The sequence below is a fragment of the Enoplosus armatus genome, chromosome 12 (genome assembly GCF_043641665.1).
Source record: "Enoplosus armatus isolate fEnoArm2 chromosome 12, fEnoArm2.hap1, whole genome shotgun sequence".
Taxonomy (NCBI): domain Eukaryota; kingdom Metazoa; phylum Chordata; class Actinopteri; order Centrarchiformes; family Enoplosidae; genus Enoplosus; species Enoplosus armatus.
The window spans coordinates 5,401,703-5,421,933 of record NC_092191.1 but is presented as its reverse complement, the minus strand read 5'-3'; the positions used below and the strand labels follow the sequence as shown (position 1 = coordinate 5,421,933).

General features: G+C 41.8%; 3 protein-coding genes across 3 annotated transcripts; 2 read left to right on the top strand and 1 right to left on the bottom strand.

Moving 5' to 3' along the window:
- Positions 1-2,230: 2,230 nt before the first annotated feature.
- On the top strand, positions 2,231-5,948 carry eef1a1a (eukaryotic translation elongation factor 1 alpha 1a). The gene is made up of 7 exons (XM_070915995.1): positions 2,231-2,374; positions 2,510-2,689; positions 3,101-3,397; positions 3,841-3,991; positions 4,198-4,454; positions 4,846-5,080; positions 5,186-5,948. The coding sequence occupies exons 1-7, from the start codon at positions 2,231-2,233 to the stop codon at positions 5,308-5,310; spliced, it is 1,389 nt and encodes a 462-aa protein (XP_070772096.1). The 3' UTR covers positions 5,311-5,948.
- A 450-nt stretch (positions 5,949-6,398) lies between these two features.
- cgasa (cyclic GMP-AMP synthase a) lies at positions 6,399-9,282 on the top strand. Its single transcript, XM_070916261.1, has 5 exons — positions 6,399-7,199; positions 7,362-7,575; positions 7,879-8,136; positions 8,497-8,596; positions 8,711-9,282. The coding sequence occupies exons 1-5, from the start codon at positions 6,399-6,401 to the stop codon at positions 9,069-9,071; spliced, it is 1,734 nt and encodes a 577-aa protein (XP_070772362.1). The 3' UTR covers positions 9,072-9,282.
- Positions 9,283-11,035: 1,753 nt separating this feature from the next.
- On the bottom strand, positions 11,036-19,967 carry ddx43 (DEAD (Asp-Glu-Ala-Asp) box polypeptide 43). The gene is made up of 16 exons (XM_070916363.1): positions 19,649-19,967; positions 19,312-19,367; positions 18,548-18,665; positions 17,292-17,495; positions 16,876-16,957; positions 16,141-16,300; positions 14,085-14,203; positions 13,790-13,900; positions 13,541-13,682; positions 13,035-13,135; positions 12,523-12,610; positions 12,136-12,263; positions 11,875-11,984; positions 11,565-11,703; positions 11,389-11,476; positions 11,036-11,236 (listed from the first exon to the last, which is right to left on the bottom strand). The coding sequence occupies exons 1-16, from the start codon at positions 19,965-19,967 to the stop codon at positions 11,036-11,038; spliced, it is 2,166 nt and encodes a 721-aa protein (XP_070772464.1).
- Positions 19,968-20,231: the final 264 nt, after the last annotated feature.

The following is a 20,231-nucleotide window of genomic DNA, read 5'->3' as shown; positions in this document are numbered from 1 at the left end:
TAACATCACTATAAAATGTATCATAGGGTTAGAAAAGGCCTCTTCAGAACATAATAAACTTCTGTACGTTGCCTCCCTGCCGTTTCTCAGCAGCCCTGCATCTTGTGATAATTAGCGGACAGACTCACTGGGAGGAAGTTCAGCGCATCCGGGTTCATTTTAATCCGACTAGGCAGCTCCACCTGCCGCGCGTGACTGACGCCGCTCGCCTCAGTCGCTCCCCACCTGTCTTCAAACCATCTCACATAACAACACCATCTCTGAAAGACGAATAAAACCAACACTTTTATTCCCAGACAACCAGGTACCTCTCAAATGACCCACCTCCATCACTGGATTTAATTCTGCTTTGTTTATGTAGCCCGCGTGACGTCTCAGGTTTTATATTTAACGGCCTTACTTAGTGCACGTGTCCCTTCCCTTTAAGGCCACAACTAATGAATGACAAGCTGAAGCTCACAAGGGCACAGAAACGATAAGTAAACACAACACAAATCGACAGTTCACGTCAGTTTCCGACATTTGTGACGAGTCTTGTTTATGTGCGTCGGTAAATGTATATGAATGTAAACGTGAACACGTTTCTTCTTCTGTTTTGTGAGGAAACAGAATCCAGACGGGGCTGTGTCCGATAACGGATGCTTCGCCACTTGCTGTGTCCTGTGATAAACTCGTTTACGGTACCTTCTCCCGGTCCCTCGTTGTGATGCTGCACAGCAGCGGGTGCGCGCAATTACGCAACTCCCCGCCGCCTCCTCCTCCCTCCCTCCCTCCCTCCTGTCCTGTGCGCTATAACCGGATCAGCGTCTCCTCTCCGGTCCTGCACCCAGCCTGACACCGGCCAGCTCTCAGGTACGACACAGTTCATGAAATAATGCATTGAGGGGATTTTGTTTTTGATGCTATCAGGGAAATGAATGAGCGCTTTCTGCAGCGGGTCAGGCTCCATGCAGTGTTTTGGGAATATTGTTGTGATGCAGAAAAGAGGGCAGACGGCTGGTAGTTAATACGCATCCAGGCGGGCAGATGATAGAACATGGCGGAGGGTTGATGACATTTCCGTTAAATCCTTCAGACATTAGATTTATCGCAGTATAAATGTCCGCTGTTTTATCATCTGTTGTACTTTAAAGCGCACTGCGGCAGCTGTCGTGACGTTATATCTGAGGGATGACTTAAAGACTCGCATGCAAATTGTTGTCTGTCCTGGCAGTGAGTTCACCTGAACAAGTCTGGCCAAGCTCATGTGGGGATTCATGTTACAGTTGGATTAAAGCTACTGGACTTTTTCCACCTGGTGCAAACTAGATTGACATAAAACAAACCCTCTCTCACTTGGATTATTTCTAAGAAGACTCGGGGAGGTAGTTCATGTGTGGATTTCTCTTATGTTAAAACACTCCTGCAGAGTTAACAACATTGTGTACTCTCCTCTGCATTAACCTGTGTGCAGTGCACTGCAGTGTCTGAGAAATGGCTGCTACGCTCTCAGTGGATCGGACCTGACAAAATGGTGGATTGTGGCTTGGAATGAAGCTGTAGTAAGTCTGCTGGCTGTGAAAAGAGGACGGTGCTGTGAAACATCAGAGTCTTGTTGTTTTGATGTGCCAGTGAGGGCAGGAGTGTGGATGGATGGAGGGATAGAGAGTAGGAGGGGCAGAGGGGTTTGTGCTTGGCGCAGTTCAGTGGCCATTGATACTATTCCTAATCTTCTGAGATACACCGTTTAAGAAAACATCTATTGCCATTCAAGAGCGATAACTGCCATGTAACATATCCGGAAGCGAACAGACAATAGTGTGTTTGTTTAAGGGCTGACGGACTAAAGAAAATGGATTCATGTCTCTTTCCTTGTGCAGCATTTCAATTTCTTTCTGCGCCAGTCACTTGGGGAGCCATTAGCACTCCACTAGTGTTTTCATCTCTAGCGCTGGAATATATTTGCTGAATCTCCGGCTGTGTGATCTTGCAAAGCCCATTCAATCCTACAGTGTTAAATTACCAAATGCTACAGCCTCTCATGCAGTAACAAGCAATCAATTGTTTTTCCACCTTTGAAGAATATTTTGCTGCTCACACAAAACCTTTCAATATCCAACAATCAAGATAACTAGTGCATGAAAGGTTTCTGTTTCCTGCCCTGCGAACCATCCGTATACCCTACTAACTGTAATCTAACACTGGTTTTAGCTGACAGACTGTCCCGTGACTTCAGCCAGCTCCAGTCACCATGGGAAAGGAGAAACTCCACATCAACATTGTCGTGATCGGCCACGTGGACTCTGGCAAGTCCACCACCACGGGCCACCTCATCTACAAGTGTGGGGGCATAGACAAGAGAACCATCGAGAAGTTTGAAAAGGAAGCTGCTGAGGTAAGGAGATACAGGCAAGAGGAAGATGCCTTCTTGATTCAACTAATGTCCTTTCCCTAGATCAGGACCCCCGCCCCTCTGACCATAACATAACAGCCATACCAACTATGAACAAATCTGTTACTTATTTCTCAGATGGGGAAGGGTTCGTTCAAGTACGCCTGGGTGCTGGACAAGCTGAAGGCAGAAAGGGAGCGTGGCATTACCATCGACATCTCACTGTGGAAGTTTGAAACTAGCAAGTACTATGTGACCATCATCGACGCCCCGGGTCATAGGGACTTCATCAAGAACATGATCACCGGGACCTCCCAGGTCTGTAACATGAGGATGTTCAGCCATTCTGTGTGCATTACATGTTGTATGGCAAAGTTGTGGGGTCCCTTTGTATGCCTCTGTGCCTTTTGAGAGAGGTTGACTCTGAAGTTCTTCACTCTCTAGACTATAGGGAGGGTAATAGTAGAACAGGCGTTTATTACAAGCAGCCAAAAGTCATAACAAACAGCATTCAATAAGAAGCAGTAAATTCATTCACCAGCTTCAATTGAACAGTATAAGTTGTTGGTATTTGAAGTTATTATTGTTAAACATGCCACCTCTAATTGAAATGACCTTGACTTATTCTACTATACTCACAATAATCTTTGAATCGTACTGTGAATTAATGAGTGCAGTGGTTAGAGCTGCTGTCGTACTAACAGTACAAATGTTTTACTGCATCTTCAGGCAGATTGTGCTGTGCTGATTGTGGCAGCTGGTGTGGGAGAGTTCGAGGCAGGTATTTCCAAGAACGGACAGACCCGTGAGCACGCCCTTCTGGCCTACACTCTGGGAGTGAAGCAGCTCATTGTGGGCATCAACAAGATGGACTCCACCGAGCCAAACTACAGCCAGAAGCGTTATGAGGAAATCGTGAAGGAAGTGAGCACCTACATCAAGAAGATTGGCTACAATCCGGACACAGTTGCCTTTGTACCCATTTCAGGCTGGAATGGAGACAACATGCTTGAGCCCAGCCCCAATGTAAGTAGACCCCAAAACACTGGTAATACAAATGACGTACGCCGCTTTGAATTTGAATACTAATTTGTATGGCTGGTGCCAGGGGTGGGAAGCTGTAGCTCACAGGCTAACCAGTTGCTGTCACTGTCAGTCGAAATCAAATAATCAGAGCAGCTAGAGTTTGAGTGACCCTTTTCCCTTTCAATTACCATAGGAGTGCCCTTGTGCTAGTAAGCAGCTCAATGCAACTATTGCTCAACAAGTGGCAGTTATAAGACAATGGTAAATGCAGTAACACAGTCATAAAATCGTAAAACTAACTCAGTATGTCAGTTACACAGCAGTATGTGGCTTAAGTTTGTTAACATAAACACCATGAGCTGCTTCTCTTCTACTATAATCACAAGCCTAAAACCTCATAACTGACAATAACTGTATAATATGGGACATTATCTTCTCTCTAGATGACATGGTTTAAGGGGTGGAAGATCAATAGGAAAGAAGGCAATGCATCAGGCACCACACTGCTGGAGGCTCTGGATGCCATCCAGCCCCCCTCCCGTCCAACAGACAAACCTCTACGTCTGCCCCTGCAGGATGTCTACAAGATAGGAGGCATGTAGAGCACCGACTAAGAAATGGATAAAATCTAAACGCTGTGGGAATAGGGGAAGGTGTTATTGTAAAATACTCTTGAAACATGGCATATGAAACACCTCTTGGTCAGAGTGTTAAATCAAAACAGCAGAGTTGTTTTGTTTTTCAGTATAGGTTTTATGTCCACCTTCATTGAATGTTTTCTGGGCTGAACTTCTTTTCAGGCATTGGAACAGTGCCTGTAGGCCGTGTGGAAACAGGTGTACTAAAGCCTGGCATGGTGGTGACCTTTGCCCCCGTCAACGTGACTACTGAGGTGAAGTCTGTGGAGATGCACCATGAGGCGCTGACTGAGGCCCTCCCTGGTGACAACGTGGGCTTTAACGTCAAGAACGTGTCAGTCAAGGACATTCGCAGAGGAAATGTGGCTGGCGATAGCAAGAACGACCCACCGCAGGAAGCTGCCAACTTCACTGCTCAGGTAGACATTGCGAGGGATCTATTTATAGAAATGAAACATGAGCATGACTGAACATAATCAGCTCTTTCTCAAGTCAGATTTTCTAACAAAATTCCTCAAGACTATAAATAGTTCTATTTTTATGCTTCATATCACGTAGTTATCTTCGAATCTCACTTTAGCCCCAAAGGATCATCACGCTGCAAATTTGAGAAATTTTCTACCACACACACCCACCCAGTGTGGATTTGTTTGGTTTAAACTGACACAGAGGCAATGTGTCAAAATAAGACAATCACAGCAATAATCACTGAACAAGCCAACAGTTTGAGTCCTTGCAGTGAAGTTCTTTGACAGGAAGGAAATAGTCCATCTATAAATAAGCCATCCATGTTGTCTCTTTGCTTTGTAGGTCATCATCCTTAATCACCCTGGCCAGATCAGTGCTGGTTATGCTCCTGTGCTGGACTGTCACACAGCTCACATCGCCTGCAAGTTTGCAGAGCTCAAGGAAAAGATTGATCGCCGCTCTGGCAAGAAGCTGGAGGATAACCCCAAATCCCTCAAGTCTGGAGATGCTGCCATTGTGGATATGATTCCTGGCAAGCCAATGTGTGTTGAGAGCTTCTCTGAGTACCCTCCACTTGGTAAGTTCAAGTGTAGAGGATTTGTTGAATTATGACTCCACTGTAAGTGATACCAGATGAAACCGTCACTTAAAATATCTGTCATTACTCCTCCTCACTTTGCAGGTCGTTTTGCGGTGCGTGACATGCGTCAGACCGTGGCAGTCGGTGTGATTAAAGGCGTGGAGAAGAAGGTCTCCACCACTGGTAAAGTTACCAAGTCCGCCCAGAAGGCCCAGAGGAACAAATGAATGTTGTGCTACTCTGCCGACCCCAAGGTCTCCCAGGGCAGGACATCGGTCATCCAACTTCATCCTACAATTGGCTGCTTCAACTTAATAATCAAAGACTGGTTAATCATCACAATGCATCGCAAAAGCATTCGAAGGAAAGAACAACATTCAGATCTTAAATCCTTGAGGCGGCACTCCTGACTCCATTTCAGTGGTTAGATTACCATTACGTACAATGTAATATCAAACAGGTAGTTTTAAATGTGCACTGTTGATTCATGGCAATACCTTTCTGTGATATTGAGACATTGAACAATTACAGGTACTGAAATTTATCACCTCTCTGGCTCTGTGGAGTGCAGGTCCTGGTCACTTTACATGGTACATGTTGTCTTGCTTTTAGTGTTTGTTTGCGACTACATAGTGCTCTGTAGGAGCCTATGGCAAGAAGTTAAAACTAGGTTCTTCTGAGTAGTAGATTAGTAGAACTTAGTGATTTGTTGTGTTTAAGCTTTAAAAAGCACTTAAAACAAATGGTCCAAATGTGTCCTTCCTGAGGGACTCCAAGTGGACCACCTGTTGACTCTTAAAGCACTTTGATTGGCATTTTGCTAACTTTGCACTTGCACTGGAGAAACTTAAATTGGCATAAGCTACTGCACCTTACTGTAAGATGGCATGAGCCTCTTTGCAACATTAAACATGTTTCAACCAAAATGTTGGGCTTTGGTCTTAAGTCATTTTTTTTGCCACAAAACGTGACAGATACCTTAAATTTTCCAATCTTACAGGACATGTTGAACAAAAATCAGCGCATCCTTGCAATACACACTTTCATCCACAAGATGTAGCTATTGGTACAGGAATAAAATCGCAATCGTCAATGATTTTTAAACAAATTGTAAGAGGATCAAATAAACATTATGTTTAGCAGGAAAACTCAGTTCTCTATCATGGGACACAAAATGTCTAAATATCAGTTTTCCAGACATGCTAAAGGGCAGACTGTCAAGTAGATAAGGGGCGTGTTCTCATACTGTTGCCAGAAGCACTTGTGTTACTGAGTGTAACTGACGGACCAGTTTCATTCTTCTTATCGCACCATCATGACTGGTAGAGGGAGACCACGCAAGAGTCCTGACACGAAGTGTGCCGAGAGTAAAACTAGACCTGAGGAAATGAAACGGGTATCTCAGCCCGGATGTCCAGAGAAAGACTTTACAGAGGAGAGGCAGAATGGCACCACAAAGGAACAGAAACCAAAGGAGCGGAAAAAGGCAAACCACACTGAGGAGAAGCCATCTGTACAGAGCACAGGAAAAGACAAGACCACAAAACCTTTCACAGAGGCTCCTGTACAAGGCACAAAAGCCAAAACGTATACTGGCAGGGCCAAAACGACAGAACAACCTGCAGAGGGGATAACGAAGACGCAGCCAGCGATACCAAAGGACACCACGAAGGATTCTCTAAAGACCACAAAAGTAAAAACACGTGGTGTGAAGGCTAAATCACCAGTAGCTGAAGTGACAACAAATACGCATCCACCGACGCCAAAAGAAACCACAAAGGCTTCTATAAAGACCAAAAAAGCAAAAACATGTACTGACAAAGCCAATTCACCAGAAGAATTCACAGAGAAGACAACGAAGAGGCAGCCAGCGACCCCTAAGGACACCATGAAGGCTTGTGTACCACAAGACAGCTGTGATGACAAAGCTGCAGTGGACTCTCTCCTCCGCACAACTCTGGAGTTGATTAAGATTAAGAGGAACGAAAGAGCAGATGCAGCAGAAGTCGTCAATAAAATAATAAATCAGATCATCGTGCATTTGAAAAAGAAGACTCTATGCTTTAAAGAAGTAGAGGAACCACTACGTACTGGAAGTTACTATGAAAATCTAAAGGTAAGTCAATTTAGTGGGTTCCATCATCTCTTGAGGAAAGGGTTAGTGATCGACACATGGTCCGTAGCACTCAGGTTAGAAGAAATGTACCCATATGGTACTTTGGACTGTTATGTCAGTGTATAATTGGTGTATTACACAGTGATGTTTCTGCGTATACAGATTTCTAATCCTGATGAATTTGATGTCATGCTGCCCATTCCTGTTGACCGAGTGAACATTGAACCTTTTGGAGAAGATGGAGCCTTTTACAGTGTGGCATTAAAACGTGGCAATAGCCCTCTGAAAACATTTCAAGAGACCACCACTTTGTCCGCCAGTAAAATGCTTAAGGAGTTCAGGGGAGAAGTGAAGAAAAGTGTCAAGGAATTTAAAGGTGAGTACCAAAATGAGCACTTTTTAAATTGTTGGGAAATGGGAAGAGTTGGTCAAATGCAGTTTGGGAATCTGTGGCTGGCAGCGACGAAATGCCCTTCCCTGTGATCAAAAGTCTTTTTTTAAGATGGTACTGTCTGTAGACTACCCTGACCCTTTGTCTTAGATGGGAATATATATCAATGTTCAATGAAAAACATCCAAAGATATAAATCTTAAAGAAAATGTCTGATATAGTAACATCGTAAATGTAGTGTATAATAATAGAGAACATTTCGATCGTATTTCTCGTTTGTCCTTTCAGAATGGGAGGTGATAAAAAAGAAAAAAGGCTGCCCTGCAGTGACCCTGACCACAACACTACAATCAATCACCATTTCACTGGATGTTGTTCTCTGTCTCGTCGTTAAATCAAGCTGGCCAGCTTTCACCAGAGAAGGCCTTAAAATAGAGGACTGGCTGGGACGTAAAGTAAAGCAGGAACACAAGCGAAAGCCATATTATCTTGTCCCAAAATATGAAGGCAGGGGTACAGTGGAAAAAGATGGGGTCCTTGCTAAGGGTAAGTCTAACTTCTCCTAATTGGTGAACTATAATCAGATAGCGACTTACAGAAATGATCCACTGGCTGTTTACATACCACTAAACAAAACAGTATTTCACTAGTTTCCCCAATACTATGGCATATCTTGAGCTCATCATCTTATGACAAGCTCCTAGCATTTGAAATAATTTTGTCCTTTCATGGGAGCCACAGAAGTGCCCACCCCTGGAGAAATAGAGCACAAACTACATTTACCGTATTCAACAGTTTCACATCGTCGTGTTACGTAAACTTTCACATGAGCTGTTTCATGAATGAAGACTAGAAAAAGGGGAAGTTTCCCGGCTGATTGACTATTTTGTCTTCTATAACACACAGACATTTGGCGTGTTTCATTCTCTCATATTGAGAAGGCCATACTGAAGAATCACGGATCGCAGAAGACATGCTGTGAAAAGGGCGGAGAACGCTGCTGCAGGTTAGATTTGAACAAACTAATTCCTGAAGTGAAAGTAGAACACTGTAGTTTCTGTATGTGTTTGGAAATACTGACCATATAATTATTGTCTGGTTCCTTTCTCTTAACATACAGGAAGGAATGTTTGAAGCTCCTAAAGTACCTTCTCAATCTGCTGAAGGAAGAGGACTCTTCATTTGACAAGTTCTGCTCCTACCATGCCAAGACCACGTTCTTACATGCCTGCTGCACTAGAACTAAAGACACTGATTGGAGGGCCTCAAGTCTGAGCCACTGTTTTCATCTGCTCCTGAAGGACTTTGTGGCCCGGCTGAAACATGGTGTACTCCACAACTTCTTCATCCCAACTCAGAACCTGCTCTCCGGTCCTGCCCGGACCAGGTGCAATAATCTGGCTCGTCGTATCACGGAGGAACATGACAAGGGCTTTCCTATTTTCAAACGACATCAAACAAAAAACAAATTGGGAAACTAAACCCAGATCAAATTTTCAAGAGAGCATAATCAAAATGGCATTTATGTAATACAGTTTATTTGTAATGATTAAATTCTTGTGTGTTTACCCAATGTATTGTTATCTAAACCTAATTTTTAATGAATGCCTTGCTTTTTCATTTCTCATGCTTTATTGTTTGTTAAATACTTTGTAATGTCAGCGTGAGAAGTTCTACATTTAAGCCAAAGAAAGAAAAATAAATAGATAGATAATAGAATAAAATAGATAATGAATCTGTAAATTAATAACTATATTAAATGATTGAATTAATAATTGTTAAAATGGAACTGTAAAATTACTTTTTTTTTTTCTATTTCTTTGTCTATTATATCATCTCATTCTTCATTTCAGTTCTGCTTTAACATTTAGTTTCCATTTTGTGGTCAATTTAAAAATGCCTCTCTTAAGTTTAAAGATGTGTAAGCAATGTACCATCAAAAAATAAATAAACCAGAGAAGCAGCGAGAGCTCTCATTAAATGCCTCCATTTCTTAATTCATAACAGTTAAACACAAACGTCTATAATTATTCCTGTGCCACACTCCAGACAGAGTTGTCAACAGACGCTACCACACAACTTGTTGAAATGTTAACGTGTTCCTTCGTTGGAAGTATTAATTCACTACAGACCTCACCAATACCACAGCCAAACAAATCTATTGTCATGAGGCCTTTCTACCCTGTAGTATCACAAATGTATGACATTTACACCTTGTAGAAACGGATTTAGCTACATTATTGAACTTCGCTTCGTCAAGCAGGAAGTGTATTGTTAGTTCTGCCCTTTTCCCTTCAGTTCATCAAGCCAAAACAACTGACTCATCTTGGTAGGATATGTACAGTACCTTGAAATGGCATCTAACCTGAGGCGGAGGTAATGGGCATCCATACACACCACAGAAGCTGATGAAGCAGACAGCCAACCCAATCTGCAATTAAAATATGAAAAGCAACATGAATATCCAGCTTATACTAGCTTCTGTTCATTTCAGTGGGGAATGAAAAACAACTTGTAAAGACTGTACTGATGGAAACTTCTGAGATATTTTGACTTGGCGCCAGCACTAAAAAGTGAACATGAACAATATCAACCTACAAGACTTGTCAATTAAATTTGATCTTTCATCTGCTGATTTCCTACAATGCAAGTTCCAAGTATCTCCCAGGTTGTTTTTCATATTGTGTGGACATAATGGAAACCAATGGCTGTCTGGGGAGGGTAGAAAATATGCATTCAAGTCTGAAACAATGCTTTGTAAAATAATGAGCAGCAATGTTAAGATTAAGACTAGTTACTACATATAATAAACATAAATGAAAAACATGCATTTTCCAAGTTTTAATGGTAATAAAATAACCTTTACCTTTAGCATCTTCTAGGCATTTTTCCCCAGATTGTGGAGGTATGGAAATGATGCAAAGCAGATTTAATCATTACTGTATCATACTGTAAATATGAACGTTACTAAGCCAATAAAATACACACTGGGTGTCAAGTGTCTTTAAAAGGAGAATTTATTATACAGATGTCTTTCTGTCCAAATCAAGAATTACATAAAATATTCAGAGGGATACTAAACACTGCTGTGGTTGGTGAGTTACAGACAGAAGAAAACTGTCAGAATTGTGCATTTTAAACATTTTTAAAACAGGAGGACAACATAATGAGGTGTAACTGCCTCTAAATGACAATGGATGATAATCCACCAAAAAAACAAACAAAAAACTTTTCAAAGCGAATAAAAAAAAAAAATCAAATTTAAAAAAATGAAATATACATTCGAACACAGGCAGTTTCAGATCCTACTCCACCCTGTTGAGAAAGAAAAAGTCTAAGAGAGTGAACATTAAAATTATTATTCAATCAGAATATCAGAATAAATGAATGTCATTACCATCTATTTATGTTAACAGATCGTCTTATTGACATGGACAATCATGCATTAGAATCCCCAGTTTTGGCTTCGATCTCTGCCTCCTCTCCCTCCACCATCTCTCCTTCCCCATCCTCCACCTCCACCTCCTCCTCCTCCACCTCCAACTCCTCCTCGTCGCCCCTGTCCTCCCCCTGGATTGCACATTTCCTTCTCCCTCTTGTGCTTCTCGTATCTCTCTGCCATGAGCACCAGCTCCTCAGGGATGTCCTGCAACAGGATTCACCAAGATTACATATGTTTATCTGTGGTTTGCAAGATGTTTTATTAAATCTGAATCAAAATACCAGTAGAAGGTATATACTATTGTGCATGCCTGAAATTTCTATTTGTATCTTAAATGAACTTCCTGTCCTACTAACCTGTCCAGCTCGCTCCAGGATGGGAATCAGCTCAGCGGCCATCCTCCAGTTTTCTCTTGTTACCAGGGTAACTGCAGCACCTGAACGCCTGGGACATAAATGCATCAACATCACAAACTAACCTATGAACAGCCGGACACGGGCAGTAACCCCTGGAGAAGGCAGAAAACCCTTACCCTGCTCTGCCAGTGCGGCCCACGCGGTGGACATACTCTTCTATGTTACGTGGGAAGTCATAATTAAAGACATGCGTTATGTCATGGACATCCAACCCTCGTGATGCCAAGTCTGTGGCGACCAGGATACGAACTCGACCTGGAAAAACATAACACTGTTGTTGTTTTGTGTGGTCAATTAGATCCTCCAGCCTTCACTTGTGGTAGCTCACTGGCTTCACGGAAGGAGCACCAGATAAACACCAACATTTCAGTTTCAGTTTTCAGAAGAGCCTACTTTTTAAACCACATTTTCCTTCCTGTTACATACTCTCTTTAAAGTCCTTGAGGGCTTCTTCACGGTCACACTGCTCACGGTCACCATGGAGACTTTGCACAGCCAGACCCTGCAGACACATGTCACTGGACAGGTCATCAGCCCTGAGATTGCATACAGAGACACACAGGAAACTGTTAGTGTAGGTGGTAAGAGCTGCCAAAGTGTGATTCTCCACTCCAGCAACTGTGGGTTGTAGCTAAAAATCATAATTTACTCCCTTGTTTACAAGTTAGTGATTGACTCCCCACTCACACAATCTTCTTGCCAACAAAGATGAGGACTTTATCCTGGGGCAGCATGCTTCTGAGGAAGTCAAACATGTAGGACTTTTTCTCCTCTTCATGGATGATCAGCACTGTCTGCTGCACTGTGTTAACTGCCTTTGACCCAGAGAAACACAGGAAGCCCGTTAACATGTATTCTAGATGGGAGCACACAGCATCTGAAATTCACTTTTTAAGAGCCATTAAATATCTGCCAACAATAAATAATGAAGAAATATTTAAGCTGTTTTTGTAGAAACAGGAACTTCTCATTTTGTTCTCATTTAATTGCCTCACAGTCAGAGAAAGTGTTCAGGCAGGACAAAGTAAGAGAACATAAAACATCAAATCAATACACTGTATTAATTTCACTGACCGCCAAGTCCAGGGTGCCCACATAAACCATCATGGGATTCTTTAGGTAGGATTTGGACAATCGTCTCACACCGGTGGGCCAGGTGGCACTGAAACATGCCGGTTTACAATTGAAAAATTACATTTAGTTTAATTTCTAGACTGTACATCCTTCAACATTACAAAGAAAATCACCATAGCACTTCTGTGAGGAACAGCGTGACAAAGTAAATGAATGCAGAGGTTGAATTTGCTTTAAAATGTCCCATTATTTATTAAATAATATTTATCTTTCATTCCTTGCCTTGGGGAAAATGTGGATCAATAACACACAGTTGTGATACCAAATATTTAACTTTTCTATTTAGACATCAATCCTTTTTTTTTTAGCATGATGAAACATATTCCATAAATTTATTAATATATGCATTATAACTCTCTCTCCACACTGGGGAAGAAACACTGGATGGTTTTCATGCTCAAGGTCAATCTTAGGCACTTCATGTCCTGCTCATTAACCACATGACGAAAAACCTGGTCATGACAGTCTGTCGGTCTGGGCGGATGTCCAGGAGAATCTTCATAATCTGGGGTTCAAAGCCCATATCCAGCATACGGTCAGCTTCGTCCAGCACCTTTTCCCAATGATGAGAGCAGTTATTAAACACAACTTATCTGTACTCACACACACACACACACACACACACACACACACACACACACACACACACACACACACACACACACACACACACACACACACGCACACGCACACGCACACACACAAACATTTAAGAAAAACACACACATCCCAAAAACAGAACAACTGTTGCTATATTGGTTTGTGCCAGGAATAGTGAGGCAACGAGATTGCTGTTATTAGGAGTGCGATTCCCACCGGGTTGAGCAGTGCTAAAATGTACAAATATTTGTGAGGCAATTTGGAAAATGGAAAAGGTTATATTGTGGACCGTGGACCCACCCAAACTTTCGATCCTTCTCACACAAAAAACGAATATACAAAGACACAAACAGCTGACCAAGTAGGTGATGGAGTGAAGATTGATGAGCTCATTCATCTGCAGATCATTTAGTCGTCCTGGTGTAGCAATCACTATGTCCACTCCGCCCTTCACCAGGTTGATCTGGCCTCTCCTATCCCCTCCGCCATAGATACAGACACTGAGACGGTACAGACGGAACAGTCACGGTCACGTCGCCTCTACATCGCAATTAATTATTGATTCTAAGATCATCCTTAATGACGTGTGATAATATGAGTGCTAGACCTTTTGTAGCTCTTATAGCTGTACTTTTTGCACTCAGTTTCAATCTGCAGGGCCAGCTCTCTGGTGGGAGTCAGCACCAACATGCCTGGACCGCCCCGCTCAGCTCTAGGTCTATCAAAGAAGGAGGGAAGGACAAAAAGGCAGAGTTTGCCAAAACAGGCACAGTTAACAAAGCTGCACACCTCTGACTCAGTACTTTCGCTGTTTGGAAAAATGACATGAAAGCACATTAGGCATCACAATGCCTTAAAGCCAAGATACAAACGCACTAAAAAGCAACAGGTGCTGTACTCACACAGCCTGTCCATCCATGTGGATGAACCCAGGCAGCAGGTAGGCCAGGGTTTTCCCTGTTCCTGTCTGAGCGATGGCTATCAGGTCCTCCCCGCTCATCAAGATTGGCCATGCCTGAGACTGGTGAAGAAACAAACAAAAACAATTTACAGATAACATTTAAAAAATGGGAACACAAATTTAAGTGGGTGACAAGATTAACCTAAACATGAGCTTTGTTCTTTAAAATAAAAAATCATCTAGGTGGTCCTACTGTAACTACTTAAGAGAAATTATCTTATTACATTATAATTAAAATCACATAAAAGTTGAAGTTAAGTCAGAACTTAATCCATAATGTAAGTCTAAGGGTAGCTAGATGTAAGCTTTCAAGTGTGGCTTTCTTGAGACTTGAAACATTTGACTAATTGAATACTATGAAACAAATATGGAAAACATGGCATAAGGAGACAGAGGGTAAGAAAGGAATTTGGGAAGAAGGGAAGAGAAGACAGAACAAAAGGGTTGCTGCCCGTTTTGGTTGCTTTGGCAGCAGAGAGGCAGAAAACAAGAGAGTCAAGAGAGCATAGTCAAATTTAAGAAAAGTAATAACTTTTTTAAAGACAGCATTTAAGATCAAATATATACTTTCTTTCTTTCATTATTTCCGTCCAAAAGGGGGGTGAGAACAATCGATATCAATCTCATGTCTGTGCATTAATTATAGAGCTGGAGTCAGGACATGTTTAGCCCAACTCAGCAAAAGACATGACATGACATGCAGGGGGAAACAGCTAGTATCAGTATCAGTATTTACACAATGCATCTTGTTTGTTTAACCTGTTCATAAACAGAAACATAAAAAAAGGACAATTTATTATTTACGATTTTAGGGGTATTCACATGTTGGAGACATGGGTGGGAGACCCAGATTGACAAAACACTGTTTCCTTTGAGACTGTAAGACCTGGCAAGAATGTACCAAATACCACATACACCCAAGGGAAACTAATCACAACAGAAGGTATTAGTAGTTTGCAGGGTGGACCAGTACATCATCTTGACATATAACACAGTCATTGCTTTATAGAGAGCTGGCTGGGCAACTATTTGAAAGCCCAAACCAGTGGTATTACATTCCATCTGACCAAGCCTCTTATTGTGAAATGAAAGTGAAATCAGAGAGAGAGAGATGATGCAGTTTCATTTCTCCTCGCAGCATTTCTTTGAATTTAGCACTGACACAGCCGTTGAGAGCAACATTTCCAGCCTAAGAGAGTAAATTAAGGAAACACATCCAAAACCTATGCATATTGATCGTATTCGACTCCTGTGATTTACATTTAGATATTATTCAGAAACATGTCGGAATGTTTAAATCATCTCTGGCTTCTGTAGTATAGGTTCAATATGTATGGAGGTGAAACTATCTGTAACTGTTAGGGATAAACCGTACATTTCTACCACTAGAATGACCTATAGCTTGTGTCATGTGATGAGAACCCATGATTAATAGTCATAATAATGATATCATGACGCATCTCTCTGGCATGTCTTGTCCTTTCAGTAGTGCACGTAAGAGCACATTCAGTGGAACGTGTCCTGTTGAGTCTCTGAGAACATGAACTCTGGGAAGGAAGTAACTGCACGAACATTTTATATGACCTTGTAATGGAGGTGTAATGATAGAAATCTAGAGAATACTAATTGTAAAATATTACATTATCTCTAGATAGGTGGCTCACTCCCTCCTATTTTAAACAAAAATCACTCTTTTGTTTCCGTGTATCACTCACTAGATAAAGATAGGCATACAGCCAACTTTACAATTTATTCTGAACTATCTATTTTTCCATCTCTTTTTTCAGCCGCAATTGAGTTATTAAAGTACAGTAGATAAAAGGTTATCAATGTTGACCCAACATAAATGTCAGCTACAGCTGTGCAAAAGTCTAACACATCATTAAGTTCATCATTGGTGAATCTGGGTTCTTCTGATTCCAACATATTCAGCAGTAATACCAAGTATGATAATTGATAAATTACAAAATTAATTTGCCCAGGTGCCAGGCTTATACCTGGATGGGGGTTGGTTTGGCAAAGCCAACTCGCTCAATATTTTCCATGATTTCTGGATAAAACTCAAAGGCCTCCAGAAAGGTGCGACAGGGATTGGGAATGGGCCGCTTCTCCCCCTCCTCCTTCAGGTCGTCCACAAAGATATTGTTATTCTCCTTCCTGAGGATAAATACAACACCAACATGAACATTGTGGAACTGGTTGAAAGGGTAGAGTGGTTGATTCCAAACTACACGAGAGAAAAAAGACGAATACGTAATGTGTTTAGCTGTAGTTTGTTTAGTTTAGTCCAAAAACCACATGAAAATCAACTGTATATTGTGTTGGTTTTCTTCTTTGTTTACAAGTTGGACAAAGAATATTCTTTCAATTTCAAAATCCACACCATTTTCAATGCAAAATAAATGTAATGAACATGAATTTGTAAAGGTGACATTGACCCAGAGACAGACAGCTAACAGAGATTAACAGGGCTTGTCTAATTTCAAGAGTAGTAGACTTGGAGGTGTCTACACTACAAATGTACATAGAGTATGCTGCAAGACTTACAGCCAGACCAGCTCAGATAAACATGAAGAGGTGGATAAATGGTGCCACCTATTTGTCTGAGGCTGTAATGGAAAAGGTTTGAGGTTTTGCAAGCCTGCCAATAACTCCCTCAGAGTCATGGCACTTGTATAATATAATGTGGACACTGGGAACAAGACGATGAGATAAAAAGGTATCAGATGTACCTAAATTCACTGACTTCCTCTGCTGTGAGCGTGGATACACTCTCTGCCTCTGTGTAAAACCTTTTCTTCATGGGTGGGAGGTCTGGAGGAAGTTGCAAATATTACGGAGTTTAAAGCAATGATTGAGGCACATTCGTGTTTGGAAATGAAATTCTGGCATCATATCACAAGGATAAACTAATCAACGTAAGCTGGTAACAACAAACAAGGGCGAGCAAAAAAGGGAATTAAACGTAGTAGTCATAATAGGACAGTTTTGTTTGGCCTTTATAAAGGTAAAAGGTCTTCACTTCTTAAACTCATAGACATTGTTTAATTTTGAAACCATTATGCTGCGGTAAGGCCAAACCCTATCACTTTCCAAATACCTGTGGACTGCAGTGTATCCACAGTAATGACAATATATGAGCCCTCACCCTTCCACTTGAGCGCCTCATACTTGTCCTTGTTCTCCCGGATGGTGTTCCAGTCGATAGATGCACGGACTGGGACGACATCCGCAGCCTGTAATTCTGCAGCAGACCAGACGGAGCCATTCCTTACTCCTCCATCACCTCCCCCTCTGTAACTTCCTCCATCACCACCTCCTCCTCTTCCATAGCCTTCCCCCCTACCAAGACCTGAGAAACAGATCAGTATGCTGCAGGAGATTCATTTTCATTTATAAACTGCAGTGTAGTAGTGTAACCAAGTATCAGCAGGTAACAGAACCTTATGCTAATATTTTTGGGACAAAAGGTCAATATAGAAATGAACAGGTCACAAGCACCCCTAGAGGACCTGGTGACACTGCTATGGATAAGATCAAATTCACTGTATATAGTGAGATATTTTTAATTTCTGTTTATATCATATCAGTATATCTTATTATAAATTCTTATTCCAGTAGATAGACGAAATCCAAAAGCACTTAAGTTGAAGTAGTGAAGGGGTCTGAAATGTCTGAAGGTGTTCAGACAGAAAGCAATTCAAATTCTTGCCTTGAGAACATTCAGCTGGACTGTTTGTGCAGCCCGTGTCGATTTGCCGCAAACAGCCACTGTGCCAACTGTACAGATGTTTCTTCAGGTCTCTGTACCCCCCCCCCCCCCCCGTATGTTCCTGAAGTAGACTCATACAGCCCCAGGATAAGTGCAAATCTATGAAAAAAGAAAATTGACTTTGTATGAAACCGTGCTGCCTCTAAATTCGTTCCACGTTCTGTTTGAACACACAGTAAGAGCTTCAAGAAGCTGAAGTGTCAGCTGAAGTGTAAGTGCTTAAAGCAATTGAACTTTCAGTTACAGTGAAAATAGCTGAAATGTCACTTGTCTAAGTTACAACTGTCACAGTTGTCAGTTGAAGAATATCATTGAGAGTACCAAGCAATCGTTGCTCATACTTCCTTGCGTGAACTCACATTCCTCTATCCAAGGAACTGGAAGACACTATTGAAAAAAAACCTAACGATTTCTCTCTCGACATGAACAGTCATTCAGTTAAAACTCCAGTCTGCGTGGCTCTGTCAAGTATTATTCACTAGGGCCCCCACTAAAACACAAAAACGAGAAAAAGAATTTTCTCACATACAGCACAATTTGTACTTGAGGCCGATTAGACACAAAAAGAGTTCATATTAAAAGTGACAAATGTGGCCAACATTTTCAACATTTTCTAGAAAATGCCTTCGTACCATCACGAAATCGAGAGTTGCCATCTGCCACCAAGTCTTCAATCATCTCCTTGGCCATCTGCTGGGCGGCAGAGGAACCAAAGATGACCACCTCACCTTCATACTCCCCCTTGTTTATCTAAAAAAAAAAACAGCAGCAGAGTTACACACAGGGACTAAAACTAACATCCTATACATGCTCTGACCACAGTGCCTGTTCATCCAAAATGTCTTTGTTTAGCAAATGATACAGTCAAGCCTGGCTGTTAGGTTCAGTCCCAAAAATACTGTAATCTTGTACATGTCTTGCTCATAACCAACCAAGATATTGAATTGTTAAGGTCTTAAATGGACTTTAAATCACATTTCACACTGCTATATACTGACTAGTTCAATTCTGAAGATGATTTACAGATAGATCTAATAATCTATTAAAAAACTTCGAACCTACACAGTCCATTGCCAGTTTACATCGTCTGAGGAGTTTCGTATATTTATTTTACAGTTCCGATTATATCTGATAATCTGACCTCTGTCATTTACAATTGTAGCCAACTATTCACTTTAGTTGATTTAGATAAAGAGAAATATCCCAGTCTGCTTTCTTGTTCCTTCCTCAGACCTCAGGAAAAACATCTGTCTTTGAAGCATTGTTAATCATGTCCACATGTGCAGGCAGTTTTCCATTCTGAAGTGTACATTATAGTTGCCCAGCACCAGCAATCTATTCATGGATGTGCTGTTAAGCTTTTAACTTACTCTGACACTAGCATTAGTCAACTTGCCTTGATTCTCGCACCGGAGCTCTCTTCAAGTTCACGAATTTTGGCTCCCCCGCGACCTTCAGCAGGATTGAAACTCATTCAGACACAGACCAAAATCTCTACACAGTGTTAGATACACAGTGGAAACATAAGTAACATACGCTACACTTGTACAGGACATAGCCACACACTAAACAGCTCATGGGCAGAATGGGGATCACCCGTCAAACCCTTTCGATCCGCTGATTTAGCATCACTAGCTAACAGCGAAGTCGTATGAAATAGCTAGCTAAAACTGCGACTAAGTGCGCAACTTGGTTTAGCCTTTGAAACTGAAAATGCTGCATTAGAAACCCACCTATTACCCTCCCAACTGAAGCGTTTTCCACCGTGATAGTCACAGGCGGGGAAGAGTCCGACTTTTCATCGCCAAAGGTTCGTCGTCCCGCGCTCCGGGGAAACGGTCCACCTCTCCGACTTCCGTACTCGGATCCCTCGCCGCTACGATCACCTCTCCCCTCTCTGGGACCTCCGAACCTGGCGCCACTTCTTACACCGAAACATTCATTTTCCCTTTGACGGGCATCACACGGCAATTTCCATTCAGTCAGAGGTGATTTGGTCGCCGGCTTCTCGATAGCAACGCCATCCTCGTACTCGTCTTCCCAGTCAGACATTTTAAATCTGGATCCCCACCTGCCAGCTAGCTACACCACTAACCCCAATCCACTGTCAAGCGGTCTTCTTCTTCTTCTTCTTCTTCTTCTTCTTCTTCTTCTTCTTCTTCTTCTTCTTCTTCTGTTGAATTTCTGGCAGGCTGTACAGTTGTCAAGCTGTCAATCAAGACTATGTCGCCTTCACTTCCTCTCTTACTTCCTCCTCTGTGGTTTTTGATAGATTTTGATGAATATTGCATTCAAATTTGGAATATAATTCATTAA

Excerpts from the sequence above, each read along its gene's own strand:
- ddx43 (XM_070916363.1), bottom strand. The coding sequence starts at position 19,967 with ATGTCTGACTGGGAAGACGAGTACGAGGATGGCGTTGCTATCGAGAAG. Across the intron at positions 12,264-12,522 it reads TGGGCACCCTGGACTTGGCG|GCAGTTAACACAGTGCAGCA; the intron begins GTCAGTGAAATT and ends TCTGGGTCAAAG. Across the intron at positions 11,704-11,874 it reads CCTCAAGGACTTTAAAGAGA|GTCGAGTTCGTATCCTGGTC; the intron begins GTATGTAACAGG and ends ATGTTTTTCCAG.
- cgasa (XM_070916261.1), top strand. The coding sequence starts at position 6,399 with ATGACTGGTAGAGGGAGACCACGCAAGAGTCCTGACACGAAGTGTGCC. Across the intron at positions 7,200-7,361 it reads GTTACTATGAAAATCTAAAG|ATTTCTAATCCTGATGAATT; the intron begins GTAAGTCAATTT and ends CTGCGTATACAG. Across the intron at positions 8,137-8,496 it reads AGATGGGGTCCTTGCTAAGG|ACATTTGGCGTGTTTCATTC; the intron begins GTAAGTCTAACT and ends TATAACACACAG.
- eef1a1a (XM_070915995.1), top strand. The coding sequence starts at position 2,231 with ATGGGAAAGGAGAAACTCCACATCAACATTGTCGTGATCGGCCACGTG. Across the intron at positions 3,398-3,840 it reads TGCTTGAGCCCAGCCCCAAT|ATGACATGGTTTAAGGGGTG; the intron begins GTAAGTAGACCC and ends TCTTCTCTCTAG. Across the intron at positions 5,081-5,185 it reads CTCTGAGTACCCTCCACTTG|GTCGTTTTGCGGTGCGTGAC; the intron begins GTAAGTTCAAGT and ends CTCACTTTGCAG.